This window comes from Ovis aries, chromosome 13 (genome assembly GCF_016772045.2).
Source record: "Ovis aries strain OAR_USU_Benz2616 breed Rambouillet chromosome 13, ARS-UI_Ramb_v3.0, whole genome shotgun sequence".
Taxonomy (NCBI): Eukaryota; Metazoa; Chordata; class Mammalia; order Artiodactyla; family Bovidae; genus Ovis; species Ovis aries.
Genome location: NC_056066.1, coordinates 22,369,624 through 22,386,268, shown reverse-complemented (window position 1 = coordinate 22,386,268; position 16,645 = coordinate 22,369,624). Strand labels below are relative to the sequence as shown.

Sequence of the window (16,645 nt, the reverse complement as noted above, 5' to 3'; positions counted from 1 at the left end):
AATAAAAGGAAGGAAAAAAATCATGCCAATAGCAACCTTAATAAAGCTGGAGTGGCTATACTAATATTAAATATACTTCAAGAAGTAATTGTACAGATAAAGCACATTTTATAATAATTAAAAGGCCAATTCAAGAAAATATAAGTTATAAGCATGTGGATCTAATAGCAGAGCACCAAAATACATTTAGCAAAAACTGAGATAAATGAAAATAGAAACAGGTGATTCAGCAATAATAGTTGGAAATTTCAGTGCCCCCTTCTTTCAATAATGGAGAAAACAAACTAGGCAGAAGGTCAACAAGGAAGCTTTGAATGATACGATGAGTCAGGTAGACCTAACAGGCAGCTGTGTAACACTTTATCCAACAACAACAGAAAATGCATTCTTCCAGTAAATGTGGAACATATTCTAAGACAGACAGTGTGCTCCGTGATCAAGTAACTTCAGTAAGTTTAAAAGGACAGAAGTAATATAGAGTATACTCTCTGATCCCAAAGGAATGAGACTGGAAATCAGTAGCAGGGAAAAAACAGGGAAAAGCAATAAATATGTCTAAATTAAACCACAGACTATTAAATAGCAAATTAATCAAAGATGAAATCCCAGGAATTCCCCGGCAGTCCAGTGGTTAGGACCCTGAGCTTTCACTTCAGTCATAAGTTAAGATGTATATGGTAAACTCTCGAGCAACCTCCCAAAAAAAAAAAAAAACCCTCAATAAAGTACAGTTAAAAAAAAAAAGCTACATTAGAAAATGTTCGCTTATGCAAAAGAAAGCAATAATAGAGGAACAAAAAAAGACATTAAAAGTTAAATTCAACTATATCAATAATAACATTAAGTGTAAATGGATTAAATAATCCAGTCACTGGGTTCAATCTGGGTTCAATCCCTGGTCAGGGAGGGTCCTGCAAGCCACGTGGCACAGCCAAAAGTAAAAGAAGAAAAGATATCGCAAGGGGAATCAAAATTCTTAAGGATAAATAAAAATGAAGACACAGTACACCTAGTTTTAAGGAATGCATCTAATGAAGTTAATAGAAATTTATAAATGTCTTTATTAAGAAAGAAAGATCTCAAACCAATGATTTAAACTACCACCTTTAAACACTGGGAAAACAACAACCTATACTTAAAGCAAGTGGAAGGAAAGAAAAAAGAAAAAATAGGCCAGAAATTAATGAAATAGACTAGAGACTGGAAAAGTAGAGAAACATCAATGAATCCAAAAGCGGATTCTTGGAAAATATTAATAAGATTGACAATCATTTAACTAGATAGACAAAAATGAAGAAACATTAACAGAATCAAAATGAAAAGAGATAGCACTACTAAACTTACAGAAATAAAAAGGACTGTAAAGGAATACTGTGAAATGTAGGCCTAGAGACTGGATACCTATTTCTCTAATAGCTATCAATGAAATGGACAAATTCCTAGAAAGACATGAACTACTAGAACTGAATCAAGAAGAAATAGAAAAGCAAAAGAGACCTATAACAATTGAAGAGACTGAATCAGTAACTTAATTAAAAAAAAAACTATTCACAAAGAAAAGCCCAGGCCCATATGGCTTCACTGCTGAATTCTACCAAACATTTAAAGAAGAATTAATACCAAAACTTCACAAACCTTCCCAAAATAGAAGCGAGGGAATACTTCCCAAAGCATTTTATAAGCCAGTATTACCCTAATAGCAAACCAAAGACATGAGAAAACTAGTACAGACTAGTTTTTCATGTGAAGATGGATATAAATTCTCAACAAGATATAGCACACTGGATCCAGAAACTAATAAAAATAATTATGTACCCTAATCAAGTGGGATTTCTAAGAATGCAAAGTTGATTCAATGTCTGAAAATCAATTAATGTAAACTCATCATCACTTCATAGATCTTCCCTGTAGCTCAGATGGTAAAGAATCTGCCTGCAAGGCAGGAGACCTGGGTTTGATCCCTGGGTCAGAAAGATCCTCTGGAGAAGGGAACAGCAATCCACTCCAGTATTCTTGCCTGGAGAATCCCATGGATAGAGGAGCCTGACTGGCTACAGTTCGTGGGGTTGCAAAGAGTCAGACACGACTGAGCGACTAACATACACACACATCACTGCAGCCCGCCAGGCTTCCCTGTTCATCACCAACTCCTGAAGCTTGCCTAAGCTCATGTCCATCGAATCAGTGATGCCATCCAACCATCTCATCCTCTGTTGTCCCCTTCTCCTCCTGCCTTCAATCCTTCCCAGCATCAGGGTCTTTTCCAATGAGGCAGTTCTTTGTATTAGGTGGCCAAAATATTGGAGTTTCAGTTTCAGCATCAGTCCTTCCAATGAATATTCAGGACTGATTTCCTTTAAGATGGACTGGTTTGATCTGCTTGCTGCCCAAGGGACTCTCAAGCATCTTCTCCAAGGGACTTCTCAAGCAACTGTGGTGTTCAAAAGCATCAGTTCTTTGACACTCAGCTTTCTTTATAGTCCAACTCTCACATCCATACATGACTACTGGAAAAACCATAGCTTTGACTAGATGGGCCTTTGTCAGCAAAGTAACGTCTCGGCTTTTTAATATGCTGTCTAGGTTTGTCATAGCTTTTCTTTCAAGATCTTTTAATTTCATGGCTGCAGTCAAAATCACCATCTACAGTGATTTTGGAGCCCAAGAAAATAAAGTCTCTCACTGTTTGCCATAAAGTCTCCCTGTCTATTTGCCATGAAATGATGGGACTGGATGTCATGATCATATTTATTTGAATGCTGAGTTTTAACCCAGCTTTTTCACTTTCCTCTTTTACTTTCATTAAGAGGCTCTTCAGTTCCTCTTCACTTTCTGCCATAACGATGGTGTCATCTGCATATCTGAGGTTATTGGTATTCTCCCAGCAATCTTGATTCCAGCTTGTGCTTCATCCAGCCCAGCATTTCACTTAATATACTCTGCATATAAGTTAAATAAGCTGGGTGACAATATACAGCCTTGTCGCATACTCCTTTCCCAATTTGGAACCAGTCTATTGTTCCATGTTCAGTTCTAACTATTGCTTCTTGACTTGCATACGGATTTCTCAGGAGGCAGGTAAGGTGGTCTGGTATTCCCATCTCCTTATGAACTTTCCAGTTTGTTGTGATCCACATAGTCAAAGGCTAACTCATCATAAAATCATATCATCCCTGGTGGCTCAGATGGTAAAGAATCTGCCTGCAATTCAGGAGACCCCGATTCAATCCCTAGGTTGGGAAGATACCCTGGAGAAGGGAATAGCAACCCACTCCAGTATTCTTGCCTGGAAAATTCCATGGACAGAAGAGCCTGGCAGGCTACAGTCCATGGGGTTGCAAAAGAGTTGGATACGACTGAGCAACTAACACTTTCACTTTACTTTCATCATATTAATAGAATAAAAAATAAGATTATCTTAGTAGAAGCATCTTACAAAATCCAACACTCCCGCATGATAAAACAACAAATTAGGAATAAGAGGGAAGTGCCTCAACCCAATAAAGAAAATCTACTAAAAACTTCAGTTAAAAGCATGCTTACTGGTGAAAGAGAGGATGTTTTCCTACTAAGATCAAGAATAAGACAAGGATGTCTGCCCTCACCACTTCTATTCAACATTTATGAGGTTCTAGCCAGAACAGTTAGGTGAGAAAAGTAAGACTAAAAAGGAAGAAGTAAACTGCCCTTGTTTGCTGATAACATGATTTTATCCGTACAAAATGCTAAGTAATTAACTAAAAAACCAATGGAACTAATAAAATTCATCAAGATTGCAGGAAACATAAATGTACAAAAATACTTTATGAACAATCTGAAAATGAAATTAAAATAGTTTCATTCATAATAGCATCAAACAGAAGAAAATAGGAATAAATTTAACAAAAAGAAGTACACACTTCAAAAACTAGAAAACATTGAAAGAAATTGAAGGTCAAAACAAATGGAAAAATATCTCCTTTTCGTGGATCAGAAAATTTAACATTGTTATTGAAGGCTTCTATTTCCCTAAATGTCAGAGCTAAAACTATAAAATTATTGTGTTGGCAAAAAAGTTCATTTTTTTTTTTTTCCCGTGACATCTTACAGAAGAAATCAAATGAACATTTTGGCCAACCCAATCTTAGAGGAAAATAGGAGGCTAAGTCATGACCTTGGATTCAGCAAAAGTATTCTCGGATAGGAAAACAAAAGTCCAAGCAGTGTGCATATCATCAAAATTAAAAACTTCTTTGCTTCACAGGACACCACTAAGAACCTAAAAAGACAATCTACACAATGGGAGAAAATCCTTGCAGATCCTTTATTTGATGAAGGGCTTGTATCCAGAATATAGAAAGAACCAACCCATACAACTCAATAATAAAGACAAATCTGGGGCTTCCCTGGCGGTTCAGTGGTTAAAACTCCTGAGTTCCCACTGCAGGTGTGTGGGTTCAGTCCCTAGGTGGGGAACTAGGAAAGTACATGCCACATAGCACATTAGGAAAAAAAAAAAAAAAACCCTTACCCAAATAAAAAAGGAAAAAAGGATCTGAACAGACCTTTCTGCAAAGAAAATATACAAATGGCCAATAAACATGAAAAAAAAGTGTTCAGTATCTCTCATCATTGGGGATATGCAAATCAAAATCACAAGATAGCACCTCACACCGACTAAGATGTGGAATAATAAAACAAAATTGGATTGTGAGTTTTAGGAGGGATGTAGAGAAGTCAGAAGCTCCTATTGGAAAACAGTCAAAAAGGTAAACACAGAATTATCACATGACACAGCAGTGCCACTCCTAGGCACATACTGTCCACCCACAAAAAGAGAAAGATAGCGGAAACATGCGCCCACACAAAAACTTATACGCAGATGTTTATAGCAGCATTATTTATAATAGCCAGAAGATAGAAGTAAATGTTTATCAGCTGATAAATGCATAAACAAAATGTGGTGTATCCACGATGGAATGCTGTTCTCCAATAAAAAGAAATGAAGTCATGATATATGCTACAACTTGGATGAACCTGGAAAACATGACCTTAAGTGAGAGAAGCCAGCCACACAAATGCACATACGATTCCACTCATATGGAAGTCCAGAATACAGAAATCTCTAGATCCTCTGTTAGATCTATAGACTCTCCACAGGGATTCATAGTTGCTTACTGCTTGGTGAGGAATGGGGTGGGATGAGAAGGATGGAGAATGATAGCTAATGGGTATGGGGGTTCTTTTTGAAGTGATAAAAATGTTCTAAAATTGGTCATGATGATGGCTGTACATCTGAATATACTAAAAACCACTGAATTACACACTTTAAGGGGATGAATTGTATAGTCTGTGAATTATATCTCAGTTAAGCTGTTAAAAAAAAAGTCTTCGTGTACTGTTGTAGAAAAATCTCCCAAAATATTTTGTTAAATAAGATGCAGGAGTTTTAAAAAAAAGTTATTCCATATCCTATATGTAGGTTGTGTATCCTGTAGTTAACATGAATCTATAAATGTATTAAAATTCACAGAACTATACAACAAAAGAAGAAAAGATAATTTTATTGTATGATGATGTAAAAACATAAAATCTTTAAAAATAGAGTAGAAGTGAGAGAGGAGGGATATTGTCACCAGAGTTGGTAGTTCTGGTGGTGGACACTGGGAGAAGCTTCAAGAAGAAGGTTACGCTTGCAAGTACCTTGAAGTGTGATTTGGCTCTGGACAGATATTTAAGGAGAGGTTTGATAAAGAAAAGACAATCATTTCATACAAATGTTAACAATGGCTAACAGTACAGGGTAGGGAATTTCTTTTTTTTTTTTTAATTGCAATATAATTCCTTTACAGTGTTGTTAGCAGGGTGGGGAATTTGGGACCATCTGGGGAGCATTAAGATAGCTCCGTGGTTAAAAAAAAAAAAAAATCCCCCTGCCAATGCAGGAGATACAGGTTCAGTTCCTTGGTTGGGAAGATCCCCTGGATCTTTCCACTGTGGGATCTTCCCACTCCAGATTTCTTGTCTGGGAAATCCTTTGAACAGAGAGAAGCCTGGTGGGCTACTGTCCACAGGGTTGCAAATAGTCAGACATGACTTAGCAACTAAACAACAAAAGGGAGCATTCATTGTTCAACAGGATGCATATACAGGAAAGAAAACAGATTGTGGATTTCCTTGTGTGTCAGGTTAAGAATTGAACACTTTGTTGTATGGTCACTGGTGAGCCATCAAAAGTACTTGATGAGAACTCTGCCTTAGGGATATTATTCCATAGAACTGCTAACAAGTAAGTTTAGACCAGTTAGAAGGCTATTATATTAATTTAGAGAGTGAAGGACTAATACAGGTGGTGGAGATCTGAGATGGGAACAGATGGAATCAGTATCGTGAAGAATGTGGAGCTGGCTGGAGAGGAAGAAAAAAGTCCCCCAAATTGGCCCTTCGGTTTTGAGCCTGTGTGACTGGGATGATAACACTGTTAGGAAAAGGAAGGAAAAGCAGAGAAGTTGATGAGTTTAGGTTGGGATTTGTTTAGTTTGAGGAGCTAAGAGATCTCTAAGTAAGGGACTTAATGGCAGTTAGGGAAGTGTGTGGTATGGTCAGCACCACACCCACAGGTTAAACCAACCTTGCATGGAAAATATTTGGGGGTAAAAATCTAGAAAGTTCCAAAAGGCAAAACATGAATTTGCATCACACTGGCAACTCTTTACACAGCATTTAGATTGTATTAGGTACTGTAAGTGATCTAGAGATGATTCAAAACAAACGAGGATATCGTAGGTTATATAAAATGTGAGAAAGATCTATGGTGATACAATCAGAGTTTTGAGTTGGGAAAGCTGGAAGTCAGGGAAGCTTACATTGGATAACCTCAAGTTTTTTCCCATATAATAAGCAAGGTCATTCATTGAGTGGAAAGCAGGGGATAGAATTAAAGAGTGTTTCTAAGCAGCTTTAAATATTTTCTCTAATTCTGCCCTTTGTATGAATGAAAAACAAATGATCCACATCAATTATAATAGGTAATATTTACTGAGCCTTTAACATCTGCTAGGTATCATGCTAAGAGCTTATTTCAAACTTAAAACATCCCTAACAGACAAAAGGTATTAGCAGTTTTATCCACATATTACAGAGGGTAATACATGAGACAGACAAAGGATTGGAAATAGCTCAAGGTTACCCAGAGGTGGAACCAAGACCGAATACAGAATCTAACTATGAGCTGGTCACAGGATATTTTCTGAGGTTTTACTTTCAAATTTCTTTAAAGCAGTGAAATATTGGTTCAAGAATTTACATGGATTAAGGGGAATAGAATACAAAGTATGTATTCCATGTATACAATGGAATGTAACCTCAATAAAGTTAATAAGTAGAGAGAGAATGGCTTGTTTAATAAACGCACTGAGGCAGATAACTATCCATTTTTAAATTTATTTAATTTTTATCTCCTGTTTAAAGTATATATATATATAGCAGCAATCAGAGCAGTGGTAGGGCTGAAATGGACTCAAGGGCACAGGGAAAACATTCTAGGGTAACAGGAATGTTCTATAATTTGATTAGAATGTTGGCTACATGTTTTGGTCAAAATTCATTGAAATGTACATTTAAAGTCTGTACATTCCACTCTGTAAATTTTATAGCAGTTTTAAAAAGGGAAATCTATCTATAGACCTCTAAGACATCATTAAATTAAAAAAAATATTCTGGAAAAAAGCAAACTGTAAGGTGAGACATACAATATAATAACATTTATTTATAAGAAAGGGAATAATTCTTTCTGTGGATCACTTGCATATATATGTAAATGTCTCATGGTTCTTGGGTCAAACTGCCCTACTCCACCAAGAGGTCCTTCCCCCAGGATCAGTCTTAGTGCTTTCAGGGTTTCTTTATGGGATGCAAAGACAGACCTCTGTATTAGCTTAAGAGTAAATCTCTCCACTGTTCATAATACTCATTGGTATAATAGTCTTCAGTGAAGAAAGATACTCTTTCAGGAAACTGTACCTAAGAAACATGATGTGTTCGTATAATGATTTTGAAAACTAGTACATCTTCAGAAGCAGCCTTGTGTAAGGGGGCTGAATGGGCTGAGTTCTTGTCCTGACTCTGCCACTTGATTAAACTGACATTTTGGAACAACTCCTTTAATCTCTCTGGGCTTCAGTTTTCTGTTAGTTAGAAAGAATGGACTGAGCTGATCACTGAGGGTCCATCCAGGTCTAAGATTCAATAAGCTCTGTTCCTTCACACGGACCTTGTATGAAATAGGTCACTACACCTACAATAAACATGTGGAAAGTCAGTTTTTCTCTTTTATATTTTGAAACAGGTGACAACCAAAGCCAAGCAGCTGAAGGATTCAGTTACCTGCTCCCCAGGTGAGTCAGCACCCACTCCATCCCAGTAACCTCAAGCCATGTCTTCAAAATAACCCCCCTTTCATAACTGCTTTAAAAATGATGGTGTTAAATAGTTGTGCCCAATGAACTCTACTGGTCATCTCTCTAAAAAGGGTCCATTTACAATCACCCACCAGCCAATCCAGCCCTGCACACACAGTAGTGCTAAGATGTACTTAAATAAGTTTGAGGAGCTGTAGAAACCTTGTTCTTCTTTAGTATGGGGGGAGCTAGGGGGAGGGGACTCATGGGAAAGCCAGTCTATACCGTTTTTCCACACTGACCACAGTTGGCACCGCACACACAGAGCATCCTGAGAAAAGATCAAGCAGCTTCCCCAAGAATCTATGTTTTTCAGAATCCATTTTCTCAAAGACTAAATGGAATTTTGTAAGAGCCCCATACTATTTGCTTGAAACCAGGAAGAAGTGCGCCTTCAAGCTTCCAACTCTACTTAAATACAGGTCCCTGTACTAGATGTAACCAGCCAGCAACCAGCAAACCCTGAGATCTGGAAACGTCTCCCTGGGGAGGACAGGGCGTGGATGCTATGGGCTCAGGGGGGAGGGCATTCTCGATTGCTTTCCCACCAGGACAGCTGTTGGTCTGGCGTGAAGGCAGGGACCGGCAAACAGCGTTCCGTGAAAGATGCTCCCCTCCAAGACGGTCTCCAGAAACATGCTCTTGAAAAGGCAGCGGGGAGTTGGGTGGGCCGTGGACCGGTCTTTCTAGAGAGTAGGAGGGGTCAGGAGTATGTGAGGAGGGCAGGAAAGGCGTGGTTGAACATTTGGGGGTCTCCGAGGTGACGCCTGTGGGTGGCGGTGGCGCAGGGCCCCAGGCAGTCAGCGAGCCCAGTGAGGGTCTGACATTGAGTCTGCTGACACTCGTGGAGTCAGCAGCAGCCCTGGGTCCTGAAGAACAGCCTTCCTAACCTAGAAAGTAGGCGGTTAGTCCCTGCACTGCCTCTGATCACAGCCGACTCTGGAGGCCCCTGTTCCTCAGAGTGGTGGAAGGACCATGGCCCAGAATCAGACAGAAGCGAGTTCGGATCCCAGCTCTGCGGCTGCCGAGGGTGACGTCCCTCCCCTGTACAACTGGGGTAGCGATGGCTGTCTTTCTAGAATACTGGGAACGTTCAGTAAGACACACGCAAATGCCCCACCACTGTCTGCTGCGGCGGCCACACCACCGCGGCTCTTACTCCCTGAACCGACTTTCCTCTCCCCGTGTGTCCCTCCACACAGGGATGGTCAGGCTCTCGGAACTCAGATCCACAGCTCAGAGCCCCAGGCCCACCAGGCCCTCCGCAGCCTTGCCGGACAGCATCATCACCCAGCGGGAAGAGGCCCAGTCGGCCACGGAGGAGGAGGAGGCGGCGGCCGAGCCGGGGGCAGAGGCCGCGGAGGAGAGCCGGCCGCGGAGGCGGAGGCCGGCCCGGCCCCCCGAGCCGGAGGAGCGCGTCCGGGGGAAGAGGCAGAAGGACTTCGACCCGTCAGAGCAGCAGTCCAGTGACGAGGAGAGCCAGCAGAGCGCGCGCGCGCGCGCCGCAGAGGGGCCCTGGACTCAGAACCAACAGAAGCTTCTGGAACTAGCGCTACAGCAGTACCCGAGGGGATCCTCTGACCGCTGGGACAAGATAGCCAAGTGTGTCCCGTCCAAGAGCAAGGTGGGTGACGCCCGGAAGGGCCTCTGGGGGCTCCAGACACAGGGAGGTGGCTTGTGGCCGCACCCGCCCGGCCCTCATCTCGCGCCGCCTATCCTTGCTATCCAACCCGTCCTTCCCCTGCCAGCTGCCTTCCAGGAGGCTGCCTCTGACAGTGTGTGAATCTGTGCACCTGACTGAGCATGCATGAGGTCGAGAGTCTAAGTGTCATCATTACAGCGACCAGTTATTTTTTTCTCATCGAAAACCCCATGCACAGAACATAAAGTTCCCCGTGACAGTACTGCCGACCTTCTGGAGCCTTCGTTCTGCCAGTGGGGGCTGGGCCAGGGGAGGGACTGACAGGTGGACACCAGGACCAGGATCCAGCTTGTCCCTGCAGCGCTGTCCGCCCCGTTTACAGCTCCTTAAACGCGTCCACAGAGGGTTCCCCGATACCAGCTCAGAGCGGGCGGCGGCCCCTGTGGAGAGGCAGGCCCCACGCGACCCCGGCTTCCGCGCTGACAGTGCGGAGCCTCCCATATGATCTTCTCAACTCTGGCCCTACCTCACAACACAGTTTCCTGGGCTTCTTTCCTCGTACCCACACCCTTTGTCTGAGACACAAGGAACACTGAGAAATCAAAAGAGCCAATCTCTGCTGCCTCCTGTGCCCACCACTCAGTAGCCTGTGGGCACACTGATGTTCATTTACATTTTTTTTTTAAATTGAAATTCAGTGTTGGAAAATCTAGCTTGTGGCCATAGATGCCCCCATGTGTATAGGTCTAGTTTATCTCCTTTAAAATAATGAAGTTGAGAATTTCTGAGGAGAAAAATAAACCATTAGCAGTTGACCTGTTTAAGAAACACAACTCCTTCCCAGCCCCTCCAACTGATTTGCCAGAAGAAATGATTTTCCCTGAATTCCTCTAGCATTTGTGGGTACACAGGCATCTACAGGTGCGATGAGTCAACAATGGCTTAAAATGAAGGAGCTGCAACCATGGGTTTCTGCGGGTGGGATGCTCAAGCTCACTGCCTTGGGGGTTTGGAAGCCTTCCTGTTTCAGGGAGGAATGTCCTGCAAGGGTTCCTTCCCTTTAAGCCTGACTTCAGAACCAGGTCCAGGGGAGGTTCAGCCACCCCTGCTGGCTCACTGCCCCTGGGTGACTCCCCGGAAGTGGCCCACAAGCCACTGGGTGACTGGGGCCTGAGAGAGGAGCCAGGCCCCCGGCGCTGCCCCAGCAGGCCTGCTGCTCAGAGCCCCTACGTCCTCCAGTGGAGCGCTGGGCCGCTGAGCACCACATCTCACACTTGGCTCTGCCAGGGGCAGAATAGTTAGGAAAAGGCTGATATTTTAGGCAGGTGGTCCTTGGGGATGCAGAAGAGGCACTTGTTAGATGTTTCTCTCAGAACACTGCTAAAGCCAAAACCCCAGGAGGAGAGTGAACACTCGTTCTTCATCCCAGACAGCTGATAAAGTCATCTGCAGCAGACCACAAACCAGTTACCTGGTTTCCCACATGACCTTAAGTTAGTGAAGGGTTACGGTGCCTCTGGGGTGTTTCTGAACAGAAACAGAGATGGTTCTGGAAAGTACCCTGTGATACACAAGGGAGCAGTGAGGCCGCTCCGTGCTTCATCAGGGTCCTCACCCCAAGGAGTGGCAGCTACAGGCAGCTGGGTCTTAAGCTGCCAGTTCTGCAGCCTGAGGGGCTGGAAGACCCTCTGGTGCTGGGGTGCGCCTGAGGAGAGCAGGGCATGCTCTGGGAGGTCCAGGCCAACAGGACAGCCCTTGGTCAGGACTGGGCAGGGCGGGCTAACCCCTCAAGGGGCACACCGATTGTAACTGTCACCCCACCCCCTCTCTCTCTGTCTCCAGGAAGACTGTATCGCCAGATACAAGCTGCTCGTTGAACTGGTTCAAAAGAAAAAACAAGCTAGAAGCTGAATCCTCTGGAAGATGTTGTTTACCTCCATTTTCCAAAAGGATTATTTTTAAAATCTTATGCAGAAATTTACATTTTGTACCTCAGTATTTCTATACGTCATGTGCCTTAGTGAAAAAAAAAAATTAAAATTTTAAAATAAACGTTGTGCTATATTGTTTAAACATACTGTGTTAACAGAAAAACAGATTTGGGTATTTTATAGATTATTTTCTCTCTCATCACTGCAAAGCTTAATTTCCTGGGGACAAACAGAATAGTGCTTTTCTAACAGTCAGGCAAATGTATGAAGGAACATGAGTAAACTAATGTGTAAGAGTTGAAACATAATGTTTCTTTGACCAAAGATCACACCCGTTGATGTGTAGCAGGATGCTGGTGTTTTTATTGAGCTAGCTAGCAGTAATGTGGGGTTATCTTAACTCTATGTATTAATATGTAGATTAATATATGTAATTATAATATATGGATACATTATATGTATCTTAAAAAAAATGTCTAGATGCACACGGACATAGGTAATAAACTGTGATTTGCAGAAATACATCCCCAACTATAGAATTTCCAGAGAACACATAGGCAATGTTTTTAGGATATGATGACTTTGGGTCCCACTTTTCAATATCCAAGTTAAAAGTCACTATTTTGTGCTGTTAATTTTGAATGAACCGTCACCATCAACTGTACACTCCTTTTTAAATATGTCATTTGCTCAGGACTTGGAAATAGTTTGCTAAAGTACAAACTGCCTAAGCTTAAAAACCATTAAGATCACCAGGACACATTTCAGGGAGGTGATCTGATAAAATATCCATACAGACGTGGTTTTTCTCCAATGACTGAAATGAGGTTTCCAGAGCAGGCTTGGGCGGCACTGGCTCTGTAACCTAGCCTGAGCAGGACACATGCGGCCCCAGGTCAGCCCGCCTCTGGTGCTGTGAGGGACCGGACCACTTGAGACATCAAGAAGAGCAGTGGAGAAACAGCTCCAGGTCGTTGTTTCCACGAACTGAATCCTCGGGCAACAGCCCTTGAGTCTCATCTGGGGGTGGAGACGGGGTGAGGGGGTGTGCCTTGCCTGCAGGTCAGGAGCCTGTCACGGTGGCACCAGGGCCAACAGTTTCTGCCCAAGGACTTTCTCCTGGAGCCAGTGGGGCTGTGAGGTTGTGACTGCATTCACTGAGGGACAAGCCCTGCTCCCCGTGCATATGGGGTGTCAGTGAAAAAAGTTGATTCACAGAGGGAATCATGAGGGACAGTTCTAGTGGCTTGCCAGGCCCTGGGTCCATTCTGGCTCTGGTCCAGCATCAGCCCGTCTTTCACACAGCTTGTCTGTCCAGCTGTGACATTCTGTATCAAGATCACCCTTTTCACTTATGGTGCTTTGAACTGGGTCTCTGTTACATGCATCCCCAAATCCCATTACAAGGTTTCTGGGCTTCCAGTGTTGGGAGAGCCTCACACGGGTCCAGCGATGCCTTAAGAGGTACAATTCAAGATAAAAGGCCCTAATTTGCCTACATCATCATCTTCTGCACACTCATTAAGGAGGTGTCTCCAGCATGGTTTGTCCTGATGACTGCCCCTGCCACCAGTCCCTCTAAAACCAGAAAGGGGCCCTTTCTGCATGGCCGCCCCTATTCAGGGGACACAGAATGGCTAGTTTTGTTGAGGTAGGACCAGTGTGCCTGGTGGGGAGGGTTCACGAGCGTAGCAGGACACAGGAGACCCATGGGTGCTTCCAAAGGAGGTTTCTGACAGGTCATGTGGGGGGCCAGGCCTACCCTTCCTGACTCCCAAGGAATCCCTCCCCAAACCCACTCCCTCAAAGCCCCGCCTTGTGACCTCTGTTTACTCACACCTCCAAGGCCAAGCTGTGTGACATCAGTGCCTTGTTTTACCTCTTTGTCTCAACTCCTTGTCTGGAAAAATAGACTAATGGTGGCTGCAACACAGGTTGTTATGACAGTCTGGCTTGTTGAAAAAAAATAAATGTTCCTTTTCTATCTGACCATCCGGACTCCCTGTTGCCATCATTTTCAGTGGCTGCTGACATGCGTGACAGGGCTGACAGGCCACCAGCCCGTCACACGCTCATTTGGCCCCTCACGGGTGGGAATCTCGGGCCCTGTGTGGATTCCTGGGGGTCTGGGAACCCTACCACATGGTATGCACAACCTTTTCCTTTTGGATGCGTGGTCCACATCTTTCACTAGATGCCCCTGAAGGGTTTCTCACCCAGAAAGGTTAACTCTAGCCTCTGCTAGTGTGTTTACTCTAATGATAGCCATGGCGGACCCACATGGTACAAGAAGAACCCCCAGACTTCGCCTTTGACAAGAGGTCCAGGACTTTACCTGGGAGCTCCACCCGACTCAGACCCCAGCAGAGGGACGGGCGGCAGGTGTCACCTGGCCCTGGCACACCCCCCAGCTGCACCTCCAGCCCCACGGGCTTCAGGGTCTTGCCCCCATCCTCCCAGAAGCCTGAGCCTTTTCTCCCAGAGTGATTTTCATTTACTTTATCCACTGGGGCAAGGGCTGATGGTTCTGTTCTTTACACCAGTGACAGCGCCGGTTTTCAAGTCCCATCTCACGTTCTTCTGTGTGTGCTCACCAGGCCCCTACTGTTGGAGCAGGTTCCCACCAGAGCCAGCGCTGCTCTGAGGCCAGGTGCTGTCACCTGGCATGTGGATCGGCAGGGCTGGCTGCACCTGATGATGCTTCCTCACTGAGACTCCAGGAGGATGACAGGTTTTTCTGTTGACACTTGCCGTGGGAACCACCTAGAAGTCTCATGCTCTTGTCCCCTTGATTGACCCACGAGTGCCTGGCAAACATCCTGGCCCCACAAGACAAGCTCTGTCTCGACTGGAATACTGCTGCCCATAGGCCAAGTCTTCCTGAGTCCCCTTCTCAGTTTTAGAAAAATCATAAGCAGCGTTCCTGGTCAATGTTCTGGATGCCTTAAAAATCCCTCTTGGTAGGTGCCAGCCCCACCCCCACACCAAGTCCACCCACCCCTTGAAACTGGAGAAGGAACCCCTTTAAAATATGAACCACTTTAGCCCCTTACACCTATAGCGGAGCTGCAGTTGTTTGCTTCAGCAATTAAGTATTTTCCTAAATCTTAAAGGGCACAGTTTAAATTGTGACGTTCTGTACTCACGGGGTAACTGCATGTCCCAAGCAGCCAGGGACGGCCCCGGTTTGAACTGGGTCCTCCCTGGACCCAGTTCAGAGCGCACTTCACATGGTCACCTGTCTGTGAGGTTCAAGAGGTCCTGCCTCACCCCCACCTCATGAGCGCGCGGCTTCTGCATTTGTTTTGCCCAGTTTGGGCTGAGGAAGCTGGAGGACAGAGGGCAAGTGAGCCCTGGCGCCCCCTGGGACACGGCCACCTGCATGGGAGCCAACCCGATGGGGTCTCCTGTAGCCAGGCGGGGACCCTTGCTCCCCCCTCACCTCCCCACCGGCCCCCACCGGCCCCCGCCTCCCCGCCGGCCGCCTGTGCCTCCACCTGTAGCTCGGATCACAGCGCGGCCTGGAAGCCACCCCACTGTCTTGGCAGGAGTCCCAGCCTCCTGTTTGAGTAAACTGCTTGGCCTTCAGCCTTCGACTTTATTCACCAGGGAGCTAAATTAACACGCTGTAAAACTGAGCGGCTGCGATTATTTTCCTCTGGTCTGGGGGAAAAAAGAATGGCTTCGTGTAGAACAGAAAAAGGGAAACCACTTTAGCAATCAGATCCCCAGGGGGAAGCTACCAGTGTTTCAAAGAGCCGTGTCCAAAGAGCACCACGGGCCGGTCCCCCCGCCGGAAGTGGGGTAAGCAGGCAGCTCCTCTCCTTCACTGGCTCTGATACCCCGCCCCAGCCTCGGCAGGGACCCTGGAGCCCAGCTCCCTTCCTCAAGCCCCCCATGTCCTCCCACTCCAGAAATGAAAAGACACCAAATTCTTCTGCAGGGAAAGTTGACTGCTCATCTCTTGCCGTCACCACCTGTCAGAAGCCAGAAGCTCAGTGTCCCCTGGATTACTTCAGGAGTTTAACTTGATTAAGCCCATCTTTGATTAGTACAGTTTAAAAAGAAATCCTACTTTTACAGATGAAATGGACAAAGATATGAAAGGGTTATCTTTTTAAATGAAGTATAGCAAATTTACAATGTTGTGTTACTTTCTGGTGGTATGGCAAACTGATTCAGGTTTATATATATATAAACCTTTTCATATTCTTTTCCATTATGGTTTATTGCAGGATAGTGAATATAGTTGTCTGTGCTACAGAGTAGGATCTTGTTTATTTTATATATAGTCATTTGAATCTCAAACTCCTAATTTATCCCTCCCCATGCCCTTCCCTTTTGGTAACCAGAAGCTTATTTTCCATGTTTGAGGGAGTTATCTTTTTATTTTGCCTGTCCTAAGTTACAAAGGAAAATGAACAGTCATGTTTTCTGTTACTCAAAAAGAAATGTTTTGTAGAATTTAAGATAAAATATCAAATTGTTTATCCCAGATTATCTTGGTTCCAATCTGTCTTACAAAGGAAGATGTTCCTGCAGTGACAGATAGATGCCTCTAGACACCTGACCCCAGCTGGTCTCCTGTTTTAAGAGGCTTGGCATAGGAAACCCCGATGGAATCCTCCTCTTTG

General features: G+C 44.3%; 1 protein-coding gene across 2 annotated transcripts in view; it reads left to right on the top strand.

Moving 5' to 3' along the window:
• Nucleotides 1-14,000, top strand: part of DNAJC1 (DnaJ heat shock protein family (Hsp40) member C1) — a 191,610-nt gene extending 177,610 nt beyond the window's left edge. For both annotated transcript variants that reach the window (XM_004014216.6, XM_027976603.3), the window contains exons 10-12: nt 8,327-8,375; nt 9,641-10,062; nt 11,923-14,000. In XM_004014216.6, coding sequence (XP_004014265.3) covers nt 8,327-8,375; nt 9,641-10,062; nt 11,923-11,991 — 540 coding nt within the window. In that variant the 3' untranslated portion in view covers nt 11,992-14,000. The remainder of the gene's footprint in view (nt 1-8,326; nt 8,376-9,640; nt 10,063-11,922) is intronic.
• Nucleotides 14,001-16,645: the final 2,645 nt, after the last annotated feature.